This window comes from Micromys minutus (genome assembly GCF_963924665.1).
Source record: "Micromys minutus genome assembly, chromosome: 16".
NCBI classification, from domain to species: domain Eukaryota; kingdom Metazoa; phylum Chordata; class Mammalia; order Rodentia; family Muridae; genus Micromys; species Micromys minutus.
In genome coordinates this window covers 5,268,873-5,295,446 of record NC_137985.1, presented here as the reverse complement: position 1 = coordinate 5,295,446, position 26,574 = coordinate 5,268,873, and the positions used below count along the sequence as shown (strand labels likewise).

The following is a 26,574-nucleotide window of genomic DNA, read 5'->3' as shown; positions in this document are numbered from 1 at the left end:
CTGAGTTCAAATCCCAGCAACCACATGGTGGCTCACAACCATCTGTAACAAGATCTAATGCCCTCTTCTGGTGTGTCTGAAGACAGCTACAGTGTATATAATAAATAAATCTATTAAAAATATTTTTTTAAAAGAAAAGTTTCCAACCACTTCTTAATTATTTTTAGGAATTTTGTCAAAAACCTTTAAAGAGAGTGGTTTTGTTGTTGTTTTGTATTTAGTGTGTTTGAGTGTTTGCCTGGATATGTGTAAGAAAACGACATGCATGCCCGGCACTCGCAAAGACCAGAAAGAGCCATTGGAGTTCCTGAAACTGAAGTTAAGATAGTTATGAGCTACCCTGTCTCTAATCTTCAGCAAGTGTACTTGACCACAGAGTGATATCTAGCACCTGATGAAGTTATTTTTTTTTTATTCAACTTTTAGGCAGAGTGGTTACCCATGATTTAAATTTTTTATTACAGCCTTATCCCTGTTCTTGTAATCTGTGTTAGTAGAAAATCCCTAGAGCTTATTAACTCCATCATCGGGCATATGCTGCGAATCCCATTTGGGATTACAAAATCATTTACCTGTAATTTTTTTTTTCTGATGTTGTTTCTTTTGAGATTAACCCTTTCTTTCTCTAGCAACGTTAAAATTATTTAATGACGCTTATTTTGGTTTTGTTTGTATTTTTCTGGTTTTTTTTTTTTTTTTTTTTCTGTTATTTTATGACTCCTAAAGACCTTACAAGGTACATGACGAGAGTTAGGAAGGATGATTATATATTTTATCTAGTTATGCTGTCTACTCAAGGTGAAGTCAGAGGACTATAGGTTTTTTTTATTTATTTAAAATTTTCCCTTTGGACAGAGGAAAGGTACCCACCATTTTTTCAGTTATCTTGGAAAGTTATCTTTAACGTGTCATAGATTAGGAATCCCTAAAAATTCATATTCTAGGAGATTAAAAATAAAAGACATGTAGGGAGATGCTAGAGGGGTAAGGTGGGAATGGGTGGGTGGGTGGAAGAGGCAAAGGGAAGGGAGGATGGAATGGGGAGTTTTCAGGGGGGAAACCAGGAAGGGGACAACATTTGAAATGTAAATAAATAAAATAGCCAAGTAGTAAAAAATAATAAAGAAAAAAATATGATCTTTACTCAAATTGTTAATAATGTAATAATGAAAGGTAACAGTTCATGAAAGGGTCTTGGAAGAATAGTTACCCACATGTTAGCCAAGGAACATGAAAGGAACCATGTTTAATGTAAGCAGAAAAGAAGAAAAGTCTAATGTTATAAAATGGGACAGAAGATGTATGTGGGTGTTATGTGGGAAAATGAAGATGAGTATCAGATGACAGGAGCTAGTTCATGAAATAATAAGTGTACCAGTCTAAAGAAAGTAAAGAGAATTTGCCCAATGTTGATTATACAGACATTATCTTTAGGTTGTAATAAAGAAGCAAAGTTAGAGATATTCAATAATCAAATTTATATCTTAGCTCATTATATCAAAGAAGCACAGATGAAAGCCAAACAGATAAAAACAGAGTGTTAGACTCTGGGTAAGTGAGTGAGCACGGATGAGCGCTGGAGCGGAGCAGATGGGTCACTTATACAGAGTTGTCAGAGCTCTCACAGACTAGGACCGTCTAGAATAACTTCACTTTTTAAGCTTTTATATACTTTGTGCACATTAACAAAGGGAATTTAATCTTGCAGCTTAGTCTCACTGGGATAGCTTGAATCTCCTGTGCTGTACTGCTGTGCTGATTATACATGAGCTGTGCGGCGTTTTTGTCCTCTCCATGTCTTTTCTCTAACTGTCTCCACACTGGTTTATTCCCTGGTTTTTTCCCCTCATGCACACATGCAGTGCACAGTAAGTGGCCTCTGACAGGTAACATTGGTGAATTCTTCTATTGAAGATTTTCTAACTTCTCTAGTGTTCACTATAATAACTTTTTGACATTCAACTTTTTTTCTTTAAACTGAAGTAATACAGTTTTAACTTCAGTAATTTAAAATGCTGAAATGGAAAGTAAAAATACCAAATACAACCTATCTTTGCCTATAACATACTTCAAGATGTACTCCACACTTTCTTATGAAGTAATTGCAAATTTATTAGCAATTATGAGTTTTTCATGTGTCTTTTAGCCAGTTGCCACCAATGACAGCATTTTAAAAATTATAGTATGATATCAAAAACAGAATAGTGACATTCACATGAGCAATTCGCAAAGGTTATTCATGTGTTCCTTTCACAGCTACAACCATTCCTACCCATGATCTATTGGCTTTCACTTCCGGTTTTGTTTGGTTTTGTTTTGTTATTTTATTACACTGCTAAACAAATAAAATTGTAATAAGCAACCTTGAGGAGTTATGTTTTTCCATCTCAGAACACTTCTGTGGTATTCACTGTTATTGCTGGGTAATAATACTACCACAAGTACCAGAAACAAGTTGGGTTCAAGTTGTTAAGAATTTGTTATTAAACAATGACCTTATGAAATTCCTAGGAAAATGGATGCATCTAGAGAATATCAAATTGAGTGAGGTAACCCAGTTGCAAACGAACAGACATAATATGCAGTCACTGATAATTGGATACTAGCCCCAGAAAGCTCTGAATACCCCCAAAACAACTCGCAAGCCATATGAAGCTTAAAAAAAAAGCCAAAAGTGAAAACCTCAGTCCTTCTTAGGAAAAAAAAAAGTGTATAGTACCCTCTCAGAGTATGGTACACCTAGACCTTATATCATTAATTCAAGAATATAGCCTTGTGGCAATTTTTGATATTCAAAAATCACTATGTTTAATCTATACACACCAAGAAAACTCTGACTGTTTCCATGTTACGTTCTGTTCTACAGGTACTTTATGCTTATGGTAACTAGTAAGATTTTAATGCATACTATCAAACCTCTAAAAGAATTAACTACTGACCAAAATATATTCATATAGTGTTATGCCAAAATGCCCTTAAAAATCTGTACATATCTGTACATATCTCTCTCTCTCTCTCTCTCTCTCTCTCTCTCTCTCTCTCTCTCTCTCTCTCTCTCTTTCTCTTTAAGTAAAGTTGTAAGAGGAAAAAAAAGAGTTTGTTATTACTGCTGATGGGCATAGTAATGGTGATTGGTTGGGGTTTTCATTGTTTTCTTTGTTTGGGTTTTTTGGTGTTTTTTTTTTTTTTTTTTTTTTTACAGGTTTTTCCTTTTTTTCTATTTGGCTTTATTTTCTTTTTAATTGCTTGTTTTATTTCTTTACATTTCTTTTTTAATTATTTTATTGGATATTCTCTGTATTTACATTTCAAATGCTATCCCCTTCTCCCCCCCCCACCCCACTCCCATGCACCCTTCCCCTCCACTTGTTTCCATGAAGGTGCTCCCTCCCAATAACCCCTCTCTACCTCAGTGCCTTGGCGTTCCCCTACACTGGGAAATGAGCCTTCACTGGACCAAAGGCCTCTCCTCCCTTTGATGCCAGAGAACGCTATGCTCTGCTCCATATGCACCTGGAGACATGGGTCTCTCCATGCGAAGTCCCTGGGAGCTGTGGTGAATTCGGTTAGTTGATAATTTTGTTCATCCTATAGGGTTGCACACCCTTTCAACTCCTTCAGTCCTTTCTCTAACTCTTTCATTGGGGTCCCTGTGTTCAGTCTGATGGTTAGATGCAAGGATCCTCCTCTGTATCTGTATGACTGTGGCAGAGCCTCTGAGGAGGCATCCATATCATGTTCCTGCCAATAGTAAGCACTATTTGGCATCAGTACTAACTAGTGTGTGGGTTTAGTGGTTGCATATGGGATGGATCCTCAGGCAGTTTCTCAATGGTCTTTTCTCCAGTCCCTGCTCCTCTATTTGTCCCATTATCTCCTCCCATGAGTGTTTTTCCTTCTAAGAAGGACTGAGGCATCCACCTTTTGGCCTTCCTTCTCTTTGAGCTTCATAAGGCCTGTGAATTGTTTCTTGAGTATTCAGAGCTTTTTTTAGGCTAGTATTTGCTTATCAGTGAGTGCATGAGGTGAGTGTTCTTTTATAGCTCAGTTGCCTCACTCAAGATGATATAGCTTCAAGTTCCATCCATTTGCCCAGGAATTTCATAAAGTTATTGTTTTTAATAGCTGAGTAGTACTCCATTGTGTAAATGTACCACAATTTCTGTGTCCTCTGCTGAAGGACATCTGGGTTCTTTCCAGCTTCTGGCTATTATAAATAAGGCTGCTATGAACATGGTGGAACATGGGTTCTTGTGAGATATTCGAGCTTCTTTTGGGTATATGCCCAGGAGTGGTATAGTTGGGTCCTGAGGTCCCAGCTTCTCAGCCATTCAATATTCCTCAGTTGAGAATTCTTTGTTTAGCTCTGTACCCCATTTTTAATAGGATTAGTTGATTCCTCTGGAGTCTAACTTCTTGAGTTCTTTGTATATATTGGATGCTAGCCCTCTATCAGATGCAGGATTAGAAAAGGTCTTTTCCCAATCTGTTGGTTGCCATTTTGTCCTTTTGACAGTGTCCTTTGCCTTACAGAAGCTTTGCAATTTCATGAGGTCCCACTTGTCCAGTCTTGATCATAGAGCCTAAGTCATTGGTATTCTGTTCAGGGAAATTTCCCTTGAGCCTGTGTTCTAAGCTTTTCCCCACTTTCTCTTCTAATAGTGTCAGTGTACCTGGTTTTATGTGGAGGTCTTTGATCCATTTGCACTTGGGCTTTGTACGAGGAGATAAAGGGTCACTTTGCATTCTTCTTCATGCTGACTTCCAGTTGAACCAGCACCATTTGTTGAAGATGCTGTCCTTTTTCCACTGAATGTTTTTAACTCCTTTATCAAATATCAAGTGACCACAGGTGTACATTTCTGAGTCTTCAATTCTGTTTCATTGATCTACTTGCCTACTCTCTCTGTACCAATATTATACACTTTTTACCAGGATTGCTCTGTAATACAGCTTGAAGTCAGGGATGGTGATTCCCCTGAAAGTTCTTTTATCGTTGAGAACAGTTTTCGATATCCTAGGATTTTGTTATTCCAAATGAATTTGCAAATTGTTCTTTCCAAGTCTATTAAGAATTGAGTTGGAATTTTGATGGGGATTGCATTGAATCTGTAGATGCTTTTCTCACGATAGCCATTTATACAAAATTGATCTTTCCAATCCATGAGCATGGATGGGTCTTTCCACCTTCTGAGATCTTCAGTTTCTTTCTTCAGAGACTTGAAGTTCTTATCATACAGATCTTTTACTTGCTTGGTTAGAGTCACACCAAGGTATTTTATATTATTTGTAATATTGTGAAGGGTGTTGTTTCCCTAATTTCTTTCCCAGCCTGTTTATCCTTTGAGTAGAGGAAGGCTACTGATTTGTTTCAGTTAATTTATATCCATCCACTTTGCTGAAGTTGTTTATCAGCTGTAAAAGTTCTCTGGTGGAATTTTTGCAGTCACTTAAGTTTATTATCATATCATCTGCCAATAGTGATATTTTGATTTCTTCCTTCTCCATTTGTATCCCTTTGGCTTCTTTTTGCTGCCTAATTGCTCTGGCCAGGACTTCCAGTACTATATTGAATAATAGGTCAGGGGAGAGTGGGCAGCCTTGTCTAGTCCTTGATTTTAGTGAGATTGCTTCAACTTTCTCTTCATTTAGTTTGATGGTGGCTACTGGTTTGCTGTATATTGCTTTTACTATGTTTAGGTATGGGTTTTGAATTTCTGATCTTTCCAAGACCTTTAAAATAAAGGAGTGCTGAGTTTCTTCTAATGCTTTCTCAGCATCTAGTGTGATGATCATGTTTTTTTCTTTGAGTTTGTTTATATAGTGGATTACCTTAATGAATTTATGTATATTGAACTATCCCTATATTTCTGGACTGAAGCCTACTTGATCATGGTGAATGATCATTTTGATGTGTTCTTGGATTTGGTTGGCAAGAATTTTATTGAGTATTTTTGCATCTATATTTATGAGTGAAATTGATATGAAGTTTTCTTTCTTTTTAGGGTCTGTGTGTGGCTTAAGTATGAGCATATTGTGGCTTCAAAGAATGAGTTCCCTCTGTTTCTATTTTGTGGAATAGTTTGGAGAGTATTAGTATTAGATGTTCTATGAAGGTCTGATAGAATTCTGCACTGAACCCATTTAGTCCTGGGCTTTTTTTGGTTGGGAGGCTTTTGATGACTGCTTCTGTTTCTTTAGGTGTCATGGAACTATTTAAATGGTTTATCTGATCCTGATTTAACTTTGGTACCTGCTGTCTGTCTAGAAAGTTGTCCATTTCCTCTAGATTTTCTAGTTTTGTTGAGTATAGGGTTTTGTAGTAAGAGCTGATGATTTTTTGAATTTCTACATTTCTGCTGTTATGTCTTCCCTTTCATTTCTGATTTTGTCAGTTGGGATACTTTTTCTGTGCCCTCCAGTTACTCTGGCTAATTGATCTTGTTTATTTACTCAAAGAACCAGCTCCTGGTTTTGTTGATTATTTGTAGAGTTCTTTTTGTTTCTTCTTGATTGATTTCTGCTCCAAGTTTGATTACTTCCTGTTGTATACTCCATGGTTGTATCTGCTCTTTTGGTTCTAGAGCTTTCGGGTGTGCTGTCAAACTGCTAGCTTATGCTCTCTCCGGTTTCTTTTTGGAGGCACTCAAGAGCTATGAGTACTGTTCTTAGTACTGCTTTCATTGCATCCCATAAGTTTGGGTATGTTGTGCCTTCATTTTCATTAAATTCTTAAAAATCCTTAATTTTTTTCTTTGTTTGTTCCTTGACCATGTTATCATTGTTCAGCTTCCATGTGTATGTGGGCTTTATGTCGTTTTTGTTGTAATTGAAGACCAGCCTTAGTCCATGGTGATCTGATAGGATGCATAGGAGTATTTTCGTGTTCTTATGTCTATTGAGGCCTGTCTTGTGACTGATTATATGGTCAGTTTTGGAGAAGATACCATGAGGTGCTGAGAATGTGGCGTATTATTTTGTTTTAGGATGAAATGTTCTATAGATGTCTGTTTCACTGTGTTTCTTTTCCGTTTCTGTTTTTATAATTTTTCCATTGATGAGGTTATGGTTTTGAAGTCTCACACTATCATTGTGTGTGACACAATATATGCTTTTAGCTTTAATAAGGTTTCATTTATGAATGTGGGTGCCCTTGTATTAGGAGCATAGATGTTCAGAATTGAGAATTCATCTTGATATATTTTTTCTGTGATGAGTAAAAAGTATCCTTCCTTATCTTTTTGATAACTTTAAGTTGAAAATCTATTTTATTCTATATTAGAATGACTACTCCAGCTTGTTTCTTGGGACCATTTGCTTGTAAGGTTTTTTCCCATCCCTTTACTCTGAGATAGTGTCGGTCTTTGTCTCTGAGATGAGTTTCCTGTGTGCAGCAAAATGCTGGATCCTGTTTACATATTGAGTCTGATAGTCTATATCTTTTTATTGGGGAATTGAGTCTATTAATGTTAGGAGATATTAAGGAATAGTGATTGTTGTTTCCTGTTATTTTTGTTGTTAGACCTTGAATTATGTTTGTGTGCTTTTCTTCTTTTGGTTTTGTTGCAAGAAGATTATTTTCTTGCTTTTTTTTAAAGGTGTTGTTTCCTTCTTTGTGTTGGGTTTTCATCTCTTATCCTTTGTGGGGCTGGATTTTTGGACAGATATTGTGCAAATTTGGTTTTGTCCTGGAAAGTCTTATTTTCTCCATCTAAGGTGATTGAGAGTTTTGCTGGATATAGTAACCTGGGCTGGTATTTGTGTTCTCTTACGGTCTGTATGACGTCTATCCAGGATCTTCTAGCTTTCAAAGTCTCTGTCAAGAAGTCTGGTGTAATTCTGATTGGTCTTCCTTTATATGTTACTTGTCCTTTTTCCCTTAGTGCTTTTACTATTCTTTCTTTGTTTTGAACATTCGTGTTTTGACTATTATGTGTCAGGAGGAGTTTCTTTTTTGTCCTAATCTATTTGGAGTTCTGTAGGCTTCTTGTATGTTCATGGTCATCTGGTTCTTAAGGTTAGGGAAGTTTTCTTCTATAATTTTGTTGGTATTTCTTCTATGATATTTACTGGTCCTCTTAGTTGGGAGTCTTTGCTCTTTTCTGCACCTATTTCCTTGGGTTTGGTCTTCTCGTTATGTCCTGGATATCCTGGATGTTTTGGGTTAGGAGCTTTTTGATTTTCGCCTTTTCTCTGACTGTTGTATTAATGTTTTGAATGTTATCTTCTGCCGCTGAGATACTCTCTTCCATCTCTTGTAGTCTGTTGTTGGTTCTTGCTTCTATGACTCCTGATTTCTTTCCTAGGTTTTCTATCTTCAGGGTTGTCTCCTCTTGTGATTTCTTTATTGTTTCTATTTCCATTTCAATTCTTTCACCTGTTTGGTTGTAGTTTTCCTGTAGCTCTTGAAGTGATTTTTGTCTTTTTTCTTTAAGGGCTTCTACTTGTTTATGTGTGTTCTCCTGTAATTCTTTATGGGAGTTATTCATGCACTTCTCAAAGACCTCCATCATCATCATGTGCTTCTCTGTGTGTTCTCTTGCCATCTTGTTACCTGTGATGTTAAGTGATCTTGTTGTTTCTAACTGGAGTTTGTCTCTCCTGTGGGTCTGAGGGCCCATGTCCTCAGGAGGGAGATTATTCCTGGGTATTCGGTTCTTTGAGGGCAGGCAGTGAGTTCTGATGGTGGTAACCCATCTCTGTCTCTGTGGGCTCCGGTGGGAGAGAGCTTCTGAGGCTCTTCTGGTTGCTCAGCAGTCTGGGTAGGCCCTGAGTCCTGATGGCGGTTACCAGGCACTGTCTCTGAGCTGTAACTGACCTGTTCCTAGACAGCACCTTGTTACCTGGGCCCAGAGAGTTCCAGGCGGTCTCTCCCAGGATAGTCAGTAAGGAGAGAGTGGGGGGCCTTACTGGTGGGCTCAGGTAGGAGAAAACTTCTGAAGCTCTTCTGGGTGCTCAGCAGTTTGAGGGCAGGCCCTGAGTCCTGATGGCGGTGACCTGGCTCCAGGTTTTGTTTGTTTACTGCAATACCTCTTCTGCTGAGTCTACTACTGAGCTATATTCCCAGCCCTACACCTGAGGTTTTTTTTTTTTTTTAACTGCTTACCCATTGATAGATATCTAAGTTATTTTTGGTTGAAGGTAGTGCAGCTAGAAACTGGAAATTTGTGTATAGTTTTCATATAAACATAAGATTTTTTTTCTCTGTAATACATGGCAAAGAGTACATTACTGACTCATATGTATGGCCTCTACATACTTACAGTTTTTTTTTCCAGAGTCGCTCAGTGTGCCCACATCAGGGTGGCATCCAGACTTTCTGTGTAGCTCCTTGTCTGCTGTTGTCACTGTTTCTGTGTTAGCCATTCTGTATGATACTTAGGAAAGTCATACCACAGTATGAGTTTACTGCTGCCTAGTGACTAGTGGTGTAGAGTATTCCTTGGGTGCTTGTTTGCCATGTGTCTGTCCTTTTCATGTTTTGCCTCTAATTCTTTTTTTTTTACAACTTTATTTTAAAAAACAAAGATAAATGTACAGATTTTAAGCATTTTTTGCATAAAAGTATACAATACATTTTTGTCAGTACTTGGTTTTTTTTTTTAAGTTTGATAGTGTGATTACGATCTTACTAGTTACAATGAGCATAAAGTACATGTAAAACAAGATGTAACCTGGAAATAGTCAAAGTTTTCTTGGTGTGTAAAATTTTTTTTTTTTTTACAATGAGCAAACAGTACATGTAATACAGGGTGTATCCTGGAATTTGTCAATGTGTTCTTGGTGGGTAAGGATTGAGCATGACTTTTTGTTTTGTTTTGTTTTGTTTTGTTTTTTTCTTGGACGTCACACAGTCTGTGAGTTGTTTCTGGGGCAGTGCGAGCCTCTGGGGTTAGCATCCCACTATCAGTGACTGCATATTTGTTCTTTTGTGACTGGGTTATCTCACTCAGGATGATATTCTCTAGATGCAGCCATTTTCTTAAGAATTTGGTTAAGTCATTGTTTCTGGTGGCTGAGTAGTATTTCATTGTGTAAATGTACTACAATTTTTGTATTCATTCATCTACTTAAGGACATCTGGGTTCTTTCCAGCTTCTGGCTTTTATAAATAGAGGTGCTATGAACATTGTGGTGCATGTATCTTTGTTATGTATTAAAGTGTCTCTGGGGTATATGCCCAGAAGTGGAATAGCTGGGTCTTCAGGTAGTACTATATCCAATTTTCTGAGGTATTGCCAGACAGATTTCCAGAGTGGTTGTATCAGTTTACAACCCCACCAACAGTGGAGAAGTGTTCCTCTTTCTCCGAACCTCGCCAGCATCTGTTGTCATCTGTGTTTTGGATCTTGGACAATCTGACTGGTGTGAGGTGGAATCTCAGGGTTGTTTTGATTTGCATTTCCCATATGGCTAAGGATGTCGAGCACTTCCTCAGATGTTTCTCAGCCATTCGATATTCCTCCATTGAGAACGTTTTGTTTAGCTCTGTACCCCATTTTTAATAGGGTTGTTTGATTCTCTGGTGTCTAGCTTTTTGAGTTCTTTGTATACCTTGAATATTAGGCCTCTATCTGATGTGGAGTTGGTAAAGATCTTTTCCCATTCTGTTGGCTGCCGTTTTGTTTTCTTGACAATGTCCTTAGCCTTACAGAAACTTTGCAATCTCATTAAGTCCCATTTGTTAATCTTTGACCTTAGAGCTTGAGCCATTGGTGTTTTCTTCAGAAAATTTTCTACTGTGCCTATGTGTCCTAAAGTTTTCCCTACGTTCTCCTCTAATAGTTTTAGTGTATCTGGTTTAATGTGTAGATCTTTGATCCACTTACACTTGAGCTTTGTACAAGGAGATAAGAAACGGTCTATTTTCATTCTTTTGCATGCTGAGTGCCAGTTGGACCAGCACCATTTGTTGAATAGGCTGTCCTTTTTCCATTGAATGTTTATGGCTCCTTTGTCAAAAATCAGGTGACCATATACATGAGGGCTCATTTCTGGATCTTCTATTCTATTCCATTGATGCACTTGCCAATTTCTGTACCAGTACCATGCAGTTTTCAGCACAATTGCCTTGTAATATAGCTTGAGGTCAGGGATAGTGATTCCCGCAGATGTTTTCTTGTTGTTGAGGATGGATTTCGCTATTCTAGGTCTTTTGTTGTTCTATATGAAATTGCACATTGATCTTTCCAACTCAATGAAGAACTGTGTTGGAATTTTGATGGGGATTCATTGAATCTGTAGATTGCTTTTGGTAAGATGGCCATTTTTAAAATGGTGATCCTTCCATTCCATGAGCATGGGAGATCTTTCCATTTTCTGAGATCTTCCTCGATTTCCTTCTTTAGAGGTTTGAAGTTCTTGTCATACAGGTCCTTCACTTGCTTAGTTAGAGTCACACCAAGGTATTTCATAGTTTTTGTGACTATTGTGAAGGGTACCTTTTCCGTAATTTCTTTCTCCACAAGTTTGTCCTTTGAGTATAGGAAGGCTACTAATTTGTTTGAGTTAATTTTGTATCCAGCCACTTTGCTGAACTTGTTTATGAGCTGTAGGAGTTCTCTGGTGGAATTTTAGGGGTCACTTAAGTACACTATCATGTCATCTGCAAAGAGTGATATTTTTCCTTCTTCCTTTCCAATTTGTATCCCTTTGATCTCCTTTTGCTGTCTAATTGCTTCGGGCAGGACTTCCAGTACTATGTTGAATAGGTAGGAGGAAAGTGGGCAGCCTTGTCGAGTCCCTGATTTTAGTGGAATTGCTTCAAGTTTCCCACCTTTAAGTTTGATGTTAGCTGTTGGTTTGCTGTGTATTGCTTTTATTATATTTATGTATGGACCTTGGATTCCTGTTCTTTTCAGGACTTTTAACATGAAGGGGTGTTGAATTTTGTCGAATGCTTTCTCAGCGTCTAGTGAGATGACCATGTGATTTTGGTCTTTGAGTTTGTTTATATGGTGGATTACATTGATGGATTTCCTTATATTAAATCATCCCTGCATCCCAGGGATGAAGCCTACTTGGTCATGGTGAATGATCCTTTTGATGTGATCTTGGATTCGGTTTGCAAGGATTTTGTTGAGTGTTTTTGCATCAATGTTCATAAGTGAGATTGGTCTGAAGTTCTTTTTCCTTGTAGGGTCTTTGTGTGGTTTAGGTACGAGGGTTATTGTAGCCTCAAAACATGAGTTAGGTAGTATTCCATCTAATTCTATCTTGTGAAATAGTTTGGAGAGTATTGGTGTTATGTCCACAATAAATGTCTGAAAAAATTCTGTACTGAACCCGTCTGGACCTGGGCTTTTTTTGGTTGGGAGGCTTTTGATGACTTCTTCTGTTTCTTCAGGTGTTATTGGATTATTTAGATGGTTTACTTGGTCCTGGTTTAACTTTAGGATCTTATATCTGTCTAGGAATTCGTCCATTTCCTCCGGATTTTCCAACTTTTTGGAGTATAGGTTTTTGTAGTAAGATATGATGATTTCTTTAATTTTCTCAGTTTCTGTTGTTATGTCTCCACTTTCCTTTCTGATTTTGTTAATTTGTATACTCTCTCTTTGCCCTCTAGTTAGTCTGGCTAGGGGTTTATCAATCTTGTTGATTTTCTCAAAGAACCAGCTCTTGGTTTTGTTGATTTTTTTCAATGGTTCTTTTTGTTTCTATTTGGTCTATTTCTGCCCTAATTTTGATGATTTCTTGCTGTCTACTCTTCTTGGGTGTATATGCTTCCCTTTGTTCTAGGGCTTTTAGCTGTGCTGTCAAGTTGCTGATGTATGCTCTCTCCAGTTTCTTTTTGGAAGCACTTAGGGCTATGAGTTTTTTTCTCAGTACTGCTTTCTTTGCATCCCATAGGTTTGGGTATGTTGTGTTTTCGTTTTCGTTGAATTCTAGAAAATCCTTAATTTCTTTCTTTATTTCTTCTTTGACCCTGTTATCTTTTAACAGAGCGTTGTTTAGTTTCCATGTGTATGTGGGCTTTTTGTTGTCTTTGTTGTTGTTAAAGACCAGCCATAGACCATGGTGATCTGAGAGGATGCATGGGAGTTTTTCAATCTTCTTATATTGATTGAGGCTCGTTCTGTGTCCAATTATGTGGTCAGTTTTCGAGAAGGTGCCATGGGGTGATGAAATAAGGTGCATTCTTTTACTTTAGGATGATATGTTCTGTAGATATCTATTAATTCCAGTTGGTTCAAAGTTTCTGCTAGTTTTACAGTGTCCTTGTTCAGTTTCTGTTTCCATGATCTGTCCATTGGAGAGAGTGGGGTATTAATTTATTGTGTGGGGTGAAGTGTATTTTTTTTTTTTTTTTTTTGAGCTTTACTAGGGTTTCTTTTATGAATGTCGGTGCTTTTTTATTTGGAGCATATATGTTAAGGATTGAGAGTTCCTCTTGACAGATTTCCCCAGTAATGAGTAAAAAGTGTCCTTCCTTATCTTTTTTGATAACTTTTGGTTGGAAATTTACTTTATTCGATATTAGAATAGCCACTCCAGCTTTCTTCTTGGGAATGTTTGCTTGGAAGTTTTTTTCCCACCCTTTTATTCTGAGATAGTGTCTGTCTTTGTCTCTGAGATGAGTTTCCTATATGCATCAAAATGCTGGATTTTGTTTATGTATCCAGTCTGATAGCCTATGTCTCTTTATTGGGGAGTTGAGTCCATTTATGTTAATAGATATCAAGGAATAGTTGTTTCTGTTTCCTGCTATTATTGCTTTAGTGTGTTGAGTTGTGTCTGTGTCTTTTTTTTCTCTTGGTTTTCTTGCTTAGGAGTTTTCTTGTTTTTACTAGGCTGTATTTTCCCTCATTGTATTGGGTTTTCCACCTATAATTCGTTGTAGAGCTTGGTTTGTGGTCAGATATTGTGTAAATTTTGATTTGTCTTGAAATATCTTCATCTCTCCATCGATGGTGATTGATAGTTTTGCTGGGTATAGCAGCTTGGGCTGGCACTTGTGCTCTCTTAGGGTGTGCATGATGTCTGTCCAGGCTCTTCTAGCTTTCATAGTCTCTGTTGAGAAATCGGGTGTGATTCTGATTGGTCTGCCTTTATATGTTACCTGACCTTTATCCCTTACTGCTTTTAGTATTCTTTCTTTGCTTTGGGTACTTGGTGTTTTGACTATTATGTGTCGGGAGGAATTTCTTTTCTGGTCCAACCTATTTGGAGTTCTGTAGGCTTCTTTTATCCTCGTGGTCATCTCATTCTTAAGGGTAGGGAAGTTTTCTTCTACTATTTTGTTGAAGATATTTACTGTTCCTCTTAGTTGATACTCTTCTCCCTCTTCTATTCCTATTATCCTTAGGTTCCGGTCTTCTCATTTTGTCCTGGATTTCCTGGACATTTTGGGTTAGGAGCTTTTCGTTTTTTGCATCTTCTCTGGCTGTTTTGTCTATGTTTACAATGTTGTCTTTTGCCCTTGAGATTCTCTCTTCCATCTCTTGTAGTCTATTGGAAATGCTTGCTTCTGTGACTCCTGATTTCTTTTTTAGGTGTTCTACCTCTAGGGTTATCTCTTTTAGCGTTTTCTTTATTGTGTCAATTTCCGTTTTAAATTCCCTCTTCCATTCCTCCATCTCTTTGGTTCTGTTTTCCTCTAGTTCTTTGAGTTCTTTGAGTGTTTTTCTTGTTTCCTCTTTAAAAGTTTCTGATTCTTCTTGCTTTTCCTTTCGTTCTTGTTTAAGTATCTCTATCAGCGTCTTGAGGTATGATTTCGGGTCTGCATCTTCTTTTTCTGGAGTGTTTGGCATTCCAATGTTTGTTGTTATGGGAGAGCTGGGCTCTGGTGTTGCTAGATTGTCTTGGTTTCCTTGGGATATACTCTTTCGCTTTTCTCTTGCCATCTTGTTGTCAGTGATATGTTCTTGCCTTTCCCCTGTATCAGGTCTATGACCCTGGGTCTCCTCTGGTCCAGGTGGTGGATGGTCTGAGCCCTGTTCTGCGCCCTAAAGCCGCTGGATGGAAGCAGGGCAGGGGCACGCTTTCCGTGCACAATCCACAGAGCTCTCTCTGCTCCCTGGCTGCCCAGATCTCCTACTCACCAGTCTTTAAAACTTTAGGAACTGCTGGTCCGGGTAGCAGATGGACCAAGCCCTGTTCTGCGCCCCTTTGCCTCTAATTCTTTTAACCATTAACTGTTTGTACATTGATGTAGTCGGATTGGGTTCCATTTCTTTATACACAGGTCATGTCCATCCCCTCTGCTCTCCATCTTCTGCCACCAGTCATGTTTCTACTCTCCTCACTTCATCCCAGTTCCTGGGATCATTGCCAGTTCTCATTACAACTTATTTGTCTACTGGGCCAAGATGGCATTTCGTTGTAGCTTTAACCTTCATTCCCCTAACGACTAATAATGATGAGTATATTCTCACATGTTTATTGAATATTTGTAGTCCATGTTTTGTGAAATGTATAGTCAGATCATTTTTTGAAGTTATTTTACTGAAATTATTAGGGTTTTGATAAGTTTTTTAAGTTCTTTATATATTCTAGGACATATCAACCATGTTGTTCTTCAGGTCTCAAAGTTCTAACCAATCAACTTCCTCTTCCTCATTTCTCAGACTCCTCTTATAAGATAAATACATGGATGGATAATAGATAGATAGATAGATAGATGGATGGATGGATGGATGGATGGACGGACGGACGGACGGACGGACGGACGGACGGACGGACAGACAGACAGACAGACAGACAGACAGACAGACAGACAGACAGGTAGATAAAACATCACTCAACAGTGGGAGCATGTTCTCAGAAGTGTTTCATTGGGCAACTTCACTGCTGTGTGAACATTAGTGCTTACCTAAGCCTTATCAGCTCAGAGTAACATTCTCTCTGATGTTAGTATGTCTCCTATGGAAGTACCATTGCCCATTTTCAATACATTATAGTCTAGTACATATGATATTTTTGCTAAAATTGAGCCTAAGAATAAATCTGACTAGGACTTAAGGAACTTAATCTTAGGATTAAAAACTATGAGTTTTAGTTAACTCTTATTTTTGGCTGACATTACAGCTTTTAGAAAAACATAGTACTCATTTTATCTTTTTATTATATACATTATTAATTCTTTCTGATAAATCAGTGTCTGTGTTCTATCTTTGGGTGTTTTCTTCACAATATCCTTCTTTGTTTGTTTGTTTTTCCAGCCAAGTGAGAGAAAACCCTTCGAAAAGATAGGAATTTCAGTACAGATTTGGGGATTTCAAATAATTTTTAATCTTCAGAACAAGACTAGTAATATGAAACATGTCCCTCTTGACATGTAGAAAACTCGGGAGAGCTTCTTGACTTTCTTTCCTTGCAGGCTGTTAATACCATCATTTGATATATTTTATCCTTGAAAATTATTTTTCCAATTTCATTTTTACCCCTAGTTTTTTATTTCTAACACCTCAAAAATATGGTTGAGTTTTAAAGTATGTTTGAAAGGTGTGACTATCCACATCTGAATAGGGTTTTGTCCAGGAAAAAGAAAGGTATCACAAGGCAGCCTCTCCAATTCTACATACTATCTCTTGGGGCCTCAGGTATTCTTACTGCCATTGTTTATTATGTTGCTAACAGAAAACTGTCACCATGGATGTAATTCGTTACTAGGAATACTTCCAGCAGGAGTAAACAATACTGCACAGAGGTAGACTCCTGGGAAAGCAAAACAAAAGCTTGGCTAATGGTTATTTAATGAGGTCGCTCACTTTGAGCTAAGGTGCTGTACGTATTTTGCGAGAACTATTTATGTTGAACAGACCCTATGAAAGTCACCAAGGCAGACTGTATGTCTTCTGAAAAACATTCATCTTAGAGACAGTGGGCAATGACAACACACTCTTCTGAGTCTAAATGCAACAGAGGTAATAAAGCCTTCTTTCTTGCTTTGACTACCTTCATCCCCACTGTATTTATTTGAGTTCCTGACATATCACCAAATAAAAGAAACTGCAACTCCTGACAGAGTAAGGAGAGAACTGTAGGGGGTAAACATTGCTATACTTAATATTGAGACTTTATCAGCAGGCCTATTACAAGTTCAAGAGAAGAATCATTGGCTTGCTGGTCATACATATTCTGCTGGTGCTTTAGTTTGACACATTTAGTTCAGACTATATATTCTGTAGTCTTGAATGTGAAATTCTTCACTGGGTACATTTTAATATAAAGAACAGAGTCACTGTGATATAAACCGTAGAATGTAGTAGAGATGGTATTTTTGCTACTACAATAACTTTATACTGCAGCAAGGAGCATACCACCTCTTACCTTCAGAATCTACCATTCCTCATTTCTAAATTGGTTGTATTTCCTGTGCAAATGTACAAGAAGTCTGTTTTGTCTCTTTTCCTAACTGAGCATTTGCTTGGTGTTAATTCTGCTAGAGTGCTTCCTTTTTCCATAATTTTCATAACTGTCTCCTGTCTAACTTAAATGTCATGTCTCCAGGGAGAAATGAAATATAACTTTATAATTAGTGTTGTTTGTTTCTATCAGAATGTCATGTAGAATTAATGACTGTGAGTTCTCATTTTTAAATGTATAACGAAGCAAATAGGACTAGGTGAGGTGGGTAGACCACTGTAAGTTCTAAGCCAGACAGGTCACATAACAAGTTCTCACATAGTGAGAACTCATCTCTGAAGCAAAAACAAATTAAACAAAAGTAGTAAATGATTTGTATTAAACCTTTATCCCAAAACTAAATAAATAACAGCTAAGTGGTTTAAAGACGATCAGCTTGGACTTATTAATGGCTCAATTGCTGCTGTATTAACATCCCCTAAGACTGGCTAACATAAACAGTGTATTCTGGTGGTCTGTGTTGACTGATGTAGCTGTTGATTCTTCCTTAGAGAATGCTGCTGCACTCAGATTTCATCTGTGATTGTCAAGTTCTATCTATGGTGAGCTAAAGGTTCTGTTGAACTTGAAATTCATTATGCTTCTTCAGACACACATGCTTTGTGCTAGGACTTGATTAGCCAGTATTGCTGGAAGCTAACCAGGCAGTTCTCTATCTTTAGCTATGTCTCTCTCTAGCTAGCCTGAGCTGCATCTCAACATGGAGATCTCAAGATCATCAAAATAATATTTGCATCCTGGTATTTCCTAAAGTGAGTGTTCTCAAGCAGCAGGTTAAATGCTGTAAAACTTCCAATGTAGCCTCAGAAGTTCCACAGCATCACTGTCATAGCGTTCGTGTGTTACGAGAGTGACAGGACCAGAATCATTAATGAGGAGCTGCATAATCATAGTAGCCAATCATAATCTGAATGGCTAGACGTAAATAGCAATTCTGACATCTCAGTAATGTTAGGTCTTCTAATCCATGAGTGTAGAGAAGCCTTCCCTTGGAATTCTATCATCTGTATTTTGTAGTTTTTGATATATAAGTCATTTTTGCCTCTTTGGCTGAGTTTATCTCACGTTTTGTGTGTGTGTGTGTGTGTGTGTGTGTGTGTGTGTGTGTGTAAAGGCTTTCTTTTCTTTTTAAAGATTTATTTATATGAGTATACTGTAGCTGTCTTTAGACACACTAGAAGAAGGCATCAAATCTCATTACAGATGGTTGTGAGCCACCATGTTCGTGGCAATTGGACTCAGCACCTCTGGAAGAGCAGTCAGAGCTCTTAACCACTGAGCCATCTCTCCAGCTCGTATAAAGGTTTTCTTAACGTCGTTTTTTGGGTTGTTCACTATATAATAATGTACATGAAAATGTATTTTTTAAGTATGTTTACCACTTTTTGAGATTTATCTATATATATGAGCACTTTTATTTGCATGTATGCTGCATGACAGAAGAGGGCATCAGATCTCAAAGGATTTCAAGGGATGGTTGTGATCCATCCCTTGAAAACTTAAAGTTCTGTCCCCCAGTCCTGTACCTCTCTAGATGATCAGTTACATAGACAAGGCAGGCCTTTAACAGTCGCCCATAGTAACCTGGAGCAGGAAGAACCTTAAAAGACTTTATCCAGCTCTTTCCCCAGTTCCTACACAACAAAGTAGTGCCTTTGAACCTTTCCTGCATGCATCAAGCTGGTATTGTGGTCCTGCTTCTTATCAAATACTTCTTGAGTAATTGAAACACATTTTGCAAAAACAAATTTTAACTGTTTAAAGTAGTACAACTAAAATAGAGAAAATATATTAAAGTGCCTAGTGGCAATTATAAATAAAGGGGAAAATTAAGGAAAGTGGGGACCTGAGGCAGACAAGCTAGGTCAGTCTCAGAAGCCTAAAACTGAGTTTGACATCTTAGATCCCCATACAGGTGAAAGGAAAAAACCCAGTGCCACAAAGTTGGTCTCAGACCTCCACAAGTTGCTCTAGCACGTGTGCCTCTATACACACACACACACACACACACACACACACACACACACACACTAATAATACTTTTAAAAACTGGACATTATAGGACAGATATTTGTAACTTTGTCTGCTGAAGTCCATACTTATAAAAGAAGCTGAAAACCAACTTTTTAATCATATTTTTAGCATAGGCAAGACTTACATGACAGCCAATTTGAAACTTTTGATGTAAAGTAGGAAGAAGTCATTTCCTTGTCTTCCCCATAATTTGCAAAGGTGCTTCTCTCACTGGTGAATACCAGAAACAGTGTGGCTCTTACCACAGCAGGTAGGGGACATTGCCAGGCCTGAAAGGGCCCCCTGCAAGGCCTTCTCTTAATTACAAAAGATCTGAATGATGGTCTGAAACTCTACTTTATAAGTACTGTAAACTCTTAGCCAATGACCTGCTAAAAAAAATCTGAAATTTCCTGTGTCCAAGTCAGATGAAAATGCTGTTAATTTATTAGTGATGATGTCTTCAGACCATCTGGTCCACTTTATTCAGCTGCTTGTCTGTCACTCCTGTGTCCTGTATATGTTAAATCTAGAGCTTTCGAAGAGAAACGCCAAAAACAAGAAGAAAGAGAATATCAAATTAGAGAACGGATCCTGCAGCAGAGGAAGCAGAAGTTTGAAGAAGTTACTGAAAAATTCCAGCGTGCCCATGTTCCTGTTTCTCAGAGAAGGAGAGCAGGTACCTTCATTTCTGGAACAATACTAAGGACAAAAATGGAAGTTGTAATCAAATTTAAATTGAGTAAACAATGAAATTATACGTAAAGAATAGAAACAGCCTGGTGTACTGTTTGAGTAACAAGCATTTTAACCAAATAAAAAACAAGAATTTGATTTAAATTGAATTTGGAGACTATTGTGTTGGCTCCATTGGCAAATTCTCTATTCACTCACAAGTTTCTTTCAACTTCATGCTAGTTCACAATATTTTGTCTTTTTAAAATTGATTTTGTAACTAACTTAGCAGAAAATTTAGCAGTAGCGGTCAGGAGATTGGTGGCATAGTCATTCTAGCATTTTACTCATGGTTTGCTTCAAGTTTTTATTTGAGAGATTGGCAAACAAAAAGTCTACAAAGTAATATAACCCAATAGTCTAGTCTAAGAACAACCAATTTAGAATTTAAATATAATTGGACCGAGGAGATGGCTGCATGGATAAAGAAGGCATTTGTAAGGTATGAGGCTAGTGTCTGCATACCTAGAACCATGTAAAGTCAGGCAGCCATAACTGTACTCACAGCACTTAGGAAGCACAGACGGGATCCCTAGTCTTAACAAGCTCGGGGTTTAACTAAGAGATCCTGCCTGGATAAACAAAGTGGAGAGTGACTGAAGCAGACACCCAACATAAACCTCCAGCCTCAATGCAAACCCACACACTTCAACACCCATATATACCTACACCCACACACCTGCACCCACACACACCCATACCCACACACCTGTACCCACACATACCTACACCCACATACCTGTACCCACACATACCTACACCCACACACCTACACCCACACATACCCACATACCTGTACCCACACATACCTACACCCACACACACTTGTACCCACACACACCTACACCCACACATACCTACATACCTGTACCCATACATACCTACACACACACACAAACACTCAAGCACCCATACATACCTACACCCACACACCTACACACCCATACATACCTACACCCACACACCTACACACCCATACATACCTACACCCACACACCTGCACCCACCTGCACTCACACGTGAGCATGCGTACATACATGCATGTTAAATTTAATGTGTTAAATTTATTACTTATTTAATTAATTATTTTATATATTTTAAAAAGAATTTTAAGTGTATGATTGATGCTTTCATATCACATCCACGATTTTAGACCTTAAACAGCAGGGCAGAACTAAATGTGTCAAAGCTCACTAAAGAAACAGCTGACAGCACCATTGTGTGCCCAACCATCATATGCTGGACTTTGCTATACTTGTCTACAGCCATACTGAACTACAGAAATACTCTTAACACTAAAACCACAACCTATTTTAGGTAAGAATTTAAACAGTATCATTGGTACAGTAGCAGAATGTGTAACTACTGTGAAAACATGCTAAGGAAAGAATGCTAAATCTATATCAACATGCTAGGTTATTGTTTCTAGAAAAATAACATACATGACTCTTGAATCAGTATCTTAGCAGGCAAAGAGAACAATAAAGGATAGCCCAGACAGAAGAAACAGCTTATACAAATGAGATATGTCTTTCAGTGTAAGAAGCATAAGTTAGGGTGGTAAAAAGAGAAAATATTAACTTGAAACTAAAAAAAGTAAGTTGGAGCCAACTCCTGAAGAATTCTGTATACCATACTAAAAGGCACATCTTTATACAAATTCCCATTTTTAACGGGAAAGTAAGTCATTTCTGTGTCGGTAAGGAATCTTAATATAAACAGGAGCTGCAAAGAACACTGGCATAAACGACACCAAAACATGCTAAGGATTTTTTTTTCTCCTACAATGAGTCCTGAAGTCAGGGTCAAGAGCTGGTTCCATGGTTGTAAAGTTTCAGAATGTAGACTCTGCTTTTGTTCCGCTACCAATTTCTAGATGGTTTCTATCTTTACTCTTGTGCAAATGGTAGCTGCTAGATCATTAGCCATGAAATTGGTGTTCTAGACAGATAAAAAAAGAGGGAAATAGAAACTTATGCCAATGAATCCCTCTTAACAGAGGCCTCATTCATGGGTTTTTATCTGTTTGGTTCTATTTGTAAGGAAAGCTGGAACTTTCTAGTTGTTGGGTATGTTTCTACTCCTAACTATTTTCTTCCTAAGAAAAGGAAATGGATGTCAGTGGGGCCTCCCTCTCACACGAAGTATGCTTGTAAGAAGGGTAACTATAATGACAACATAGAATATGGATGGAAGCAGAAACATAATGAAGCTAAAAGGCTAGGAGGACATTTAACGTTGAGAAGAAGTGTTAAGTTTCTCAGTTGAACTGTAACTGTATATAAACATAAGAGGGAATCTGTTCAAATATCACAATTGATAGGATTATCAAATGTAGGAGAAGAGAAGCTACAAGAACAGTGCCTTGGAAACTTGGCAGAGAATACTCACATAATTTGTATTAATAGTAGCAATATACTGCTAGATATAGAGTGTTGGTTTCCATGAAGAGTCAGAGCTAGAAAATCATCTGCTCTACCTCTAGGCTTGAAGAACTATGTCTAGAATTTGATGAGTGGAACATAATATCTATATGCAAGAGATATAAGAGAGGCGGGATTCTCAGGAGACAGTGAGGGGAACCTAGAAGTAAGGAAAAGAGAATATGTTGAGTACCAAAGTGCACATTTGAAGGCTTTGAAAGTGGATGCATACAGACAGCAAGAGTGGATGAAAGGTTTTACCTTAGCTTCTCAGCTGTAACATTCAAATAGCACTAGTGTTGGGCAGGATGAGCATACTGAAAAGTGCTTAAAATAAGCTCTGTAACTGCTCAAATATTCATTTTTTAAATTTTATCCACATGAACATTTTAAAATTTGTCATAAAATTTTGAGACCATGAGATCAAATATGAAGTTTTGATGTGTATGTGTGTATACCTACACATTTTTCAAAGTTTCATATTTCTTTTTTAAGACTTAACATGTCAAACTTTAAATATTTATTCTATTGTAAATATATTATACAAGAGCTTTGAAATATTTAATTGGCCAATAAAATTATATATCAAGAAATCACTGTTGATAGAAAGATTCTTTATTGGTTTTTTTTTTCTTTGTTTTTTACTATTCTGTTAGTTTTTCAAAATCCAGTTCCTCCATTAGAAGAGGCCCTAAAACAAATTCAAGAATCCAACTTAATATCAGAAGTAAACATTCCTCTTTCCCACAGGCCAGCAACAAACTGGCGGTAAGTCATTTATTATAACTACGTTAATGTTGTTAGACTTTTATCACTTTTATATAATAACCATAGAGCTTTATACTTGCTGAATTTGTCATCTTTATTGGTTACGCCTTTGTTTTAGAATGTGTTTTGTTTATTTCACAAATGAAGTATTAGGTCAGAAGGATAACTTGGTATCTTACACTCCAGTGGTACAAATACTGCCAATAGGGGATCATCTTCTATGAACAGTATCAACAGTTTTAATACATTGATGTTTATTGTCTATACTGAAGAGATAGAATTGATTAAATTGTATTGATACAAATTTAGTTTAAAAAATAATTTTGTAGTTGTAGTGGTATTTTGTTCTTCACTCAGAATTTTGTTGTTGTTGTCTCAATAAAAACTAGTTTTTATTTCTAGTTCTCTCCAGCATTTCCTAAGGAAAGCATGTAAAAGGAATAGCATGGACTCTGCTTCTTCCAATAAATGTATTTTTCTTTTTTTATAAATATTTCTGTTATTATATGCAGAGAACTAGATGAAGCATTGGAAAGCAATGTGGAATCGACTGTTAAAAATACAATCCCTAGGGGCTGGAGAATGGCTCAGTGGTTAAGAGTACTAGCTACTGTCCTAGAGGTACTAGGTTCAATTCCCAGCACTACATGGCAGCTCACAACTATCTATAACTCCAGTTCCAGGGCATCTGATGCCCTCTTGCAGATATATATATAGGCAAAACACCAATGCATATAAAATAAAAATAAATCATTTTTATTAAAATATGTATAACCTTAGAAGTAGAATGGCATTGTAGAAAACACTGAGACTGTAGGTGTAGCTCAGTGGGAGAGCATTTGCTTTACCTGTATAAGGTCTGGAATGGATCACCATACAGAATACATAGATTGACATCAAATGAGTAGTAATAATCAGAATACTTGTAGGAAGTTGTTATTAATTCAGGCTGTAAATTTTGTTAATATTTTACCTATACAAAATGTGATTATTTCATTTTTAGAATTTCTCTGGTCAAAAATTATCTTGATTAGACCTAAAACATAATTTAATCCTTTCAGTATTCATTAGAAAAGAACTACTCTTTATTTTGAAGAATCTTATTTAAAAAAGGAATGCTTCAGCCAAGCTTTGAAGAAAATAGAAGTTATTCAGGGCAGATGGTGAATGGCACTTTGGACAGAATCGTGCTCACATGTGACAGAGCAATGTATATTCAGGGTAAAGTGTAGTTGAACACACTGGCACAACAGCTCAATGGTGAAATGTTTACTGAGCATGCACCAGACCCAGGATTGCCATCCCCCCCAGAACTAGAAAGAGAGGGTGGGGAGAGAAGAGGAAAAAGAGACAGAAATGCCCATATTTTGAGGTAGGAATGGAGATTAATGCATATCTTTGATGTGGAGGCAAGAAGATAAGAGTTCAGTGCCATGAGGCGCTGCCAACAACAACTACAGTAACATAGGTGAGTCAGAGAATACAAATACTAAGAGCTTATAAAATATGCACTTATTCCTGAAATTTTCAGAGAATTTTAAACAAACAAAACCAATTTTAAACATACTGTTATAATTATTATAGATTATTGTGTATAAGGAGGGTAGATAAAGGAGAGAGGAAGAAAGGGAGGAAAGAAAGCAACATTTCATGAAAAGAATACTTTATAAGTTTGCTATGGTAGCATAAAGAAAATAGAAGCAGCCAAGGTAAAGGTAAGAATACATTTGAAGACTTCTCAGAAAAGTAAAACCAGAACTACCATATAACCCAACTATTTCACTCCTGGGCGTGAACTCAGACAACACCATATACGGCCATGAAGATGTTTGCACCCCTTGTTTATTGCTCCTTTATTCGCTGAAGCAAAGAATTAGAATAAGATTTGTTGTCCAGCAGATGAGTGGATAGTCTTTATACACACACGAGTACTACTCAACTGTAAAGAAAAGTGAAATTAAAATGTACAAGAAAATGGGTGGACATGTACATTATCAAGCGAGATCACACAATCTCAGAAAGAAGTAAACCACGTGTCTTCTCTCAAGTCTCTCTTGCCAGTAACCCATGTATATATGTAAACAAACATATCATGGGTGCAGTATAACAAGAAAACAGCTAACTATAATAAGGTGATAAAAAAGGAGTGAATCCAGGAATGGATCTGAGTTATGAAAACGAAATCATAAAACTAATTATTTTCTAATGCTAATTTCATGAAGTTTGGGTTTTGTGGTGGATATGTGCATAAATGTGAAGCTTCACAATTTCTATTTCAAATGACAATTCTAACTGGATATAAGTTTGTTAAGTTGTATAGACTTTGAGTCTGATTAATTTTGACATATAATGTTCTTATTTCCAAAGTTTTTACAATTAACTTCACTGAAAAGAATAATATGTTAATATTTTAAATTTTTTAATCAAATTTGAAGGAAAAAAGACTAGGAAAAGCTATGAAGGTTGTGATTTTATTGTACTTAATTTTTTTTTGAGTGTTTTTGTTTCCCAAACCAGATTATAGCTTTGTTCAGTATACTGAACTACAGTGCTGTACATGTTAGAGGAATTCCAGAAATAAGAAGGAAGTGCCATAGATAAAAGTAAACCCTGAGGGCAAAGACAAGCACTTCTTACCGTTTAATTGCTTTAATTTGTTTTATGTGTATGTACAGTGAGATACAAAGGTAGGAAAGGAAGCCAAGAGCTAAACCAGGGAGGGCTTTGATAAATAATGTGTTCTAGAAACAAGTAGTGAAAGAACTGGAGCAAGCTCCCAATATGTTTTAGAAGTTTTGCCAACTTAATAGGGGCAGACTAATGGTGGAAAATCACATAAACTAGTTAATCAAAATGACTTCTTCAGAGCTGCAAAGGAAGGAAATAGAAGATGAGAAAGAGTCAAAGATGGTTCCAGAGAGAGGGTTTCATCAGTGAGTAGAGTAGAGGGTGAGATGGTAAAACTCTTTGTCGAAACTCAGGGATAGATAGTGGGGTAGATCTCAGGTTAAGCATTTTGCTACAAAAAGAAGAATATGGCTATGAAGGAAGAATCAACAGGTTAGAGGTAGAGTAGTTGAAAGGAAGATAGGTGTCTTAGGGTGTCAGTGCTGTTAACAGACACCAGGACCAGGACAACTCTTGTAAAGACAACATGTACATGGGGCTGGTTTACAGGTTCAGAGGTTCAGTCCTTTATCATCAGGGTGGGAACATGGCAGTATCCATTTATGGTGCTGGAGGAGCTGAGAGTTCTGCATCTTAT

At 37.3% G+C, this 26,574-nt stretch overlaps 1 protein-coding gene across 3 annotated transcripts in view; it reads left to right on the top strand.

Annotated features, from left to right (window-relative positions):
* CEP126 (centrosomal protein 126) overlaps positions 1-26,574 on the top strand; it is a gene marked incomplete at both ends in the record, with an annotated part of 66,903 nt that overhangs the window by 3,619 nt on the left and 36,710 nt on the right. For all 3 annotated transcript variants that reach the window (XM_080929758.1, XM_080929757.1, XM_080929756.1), the window contains 2 exons: positions 19,917-20,062; positions 23,198-23,309. In XM_080929758.1, the coding sequence (XP_080785884.1) occupies positions 19,917-20,062; positions 23,198-23,309 (258 nt within the window). The remainder of the gene's footprint in view (positions 1-19,916; positions 20,063-23,197; positions 23,310-26,574) is intronic.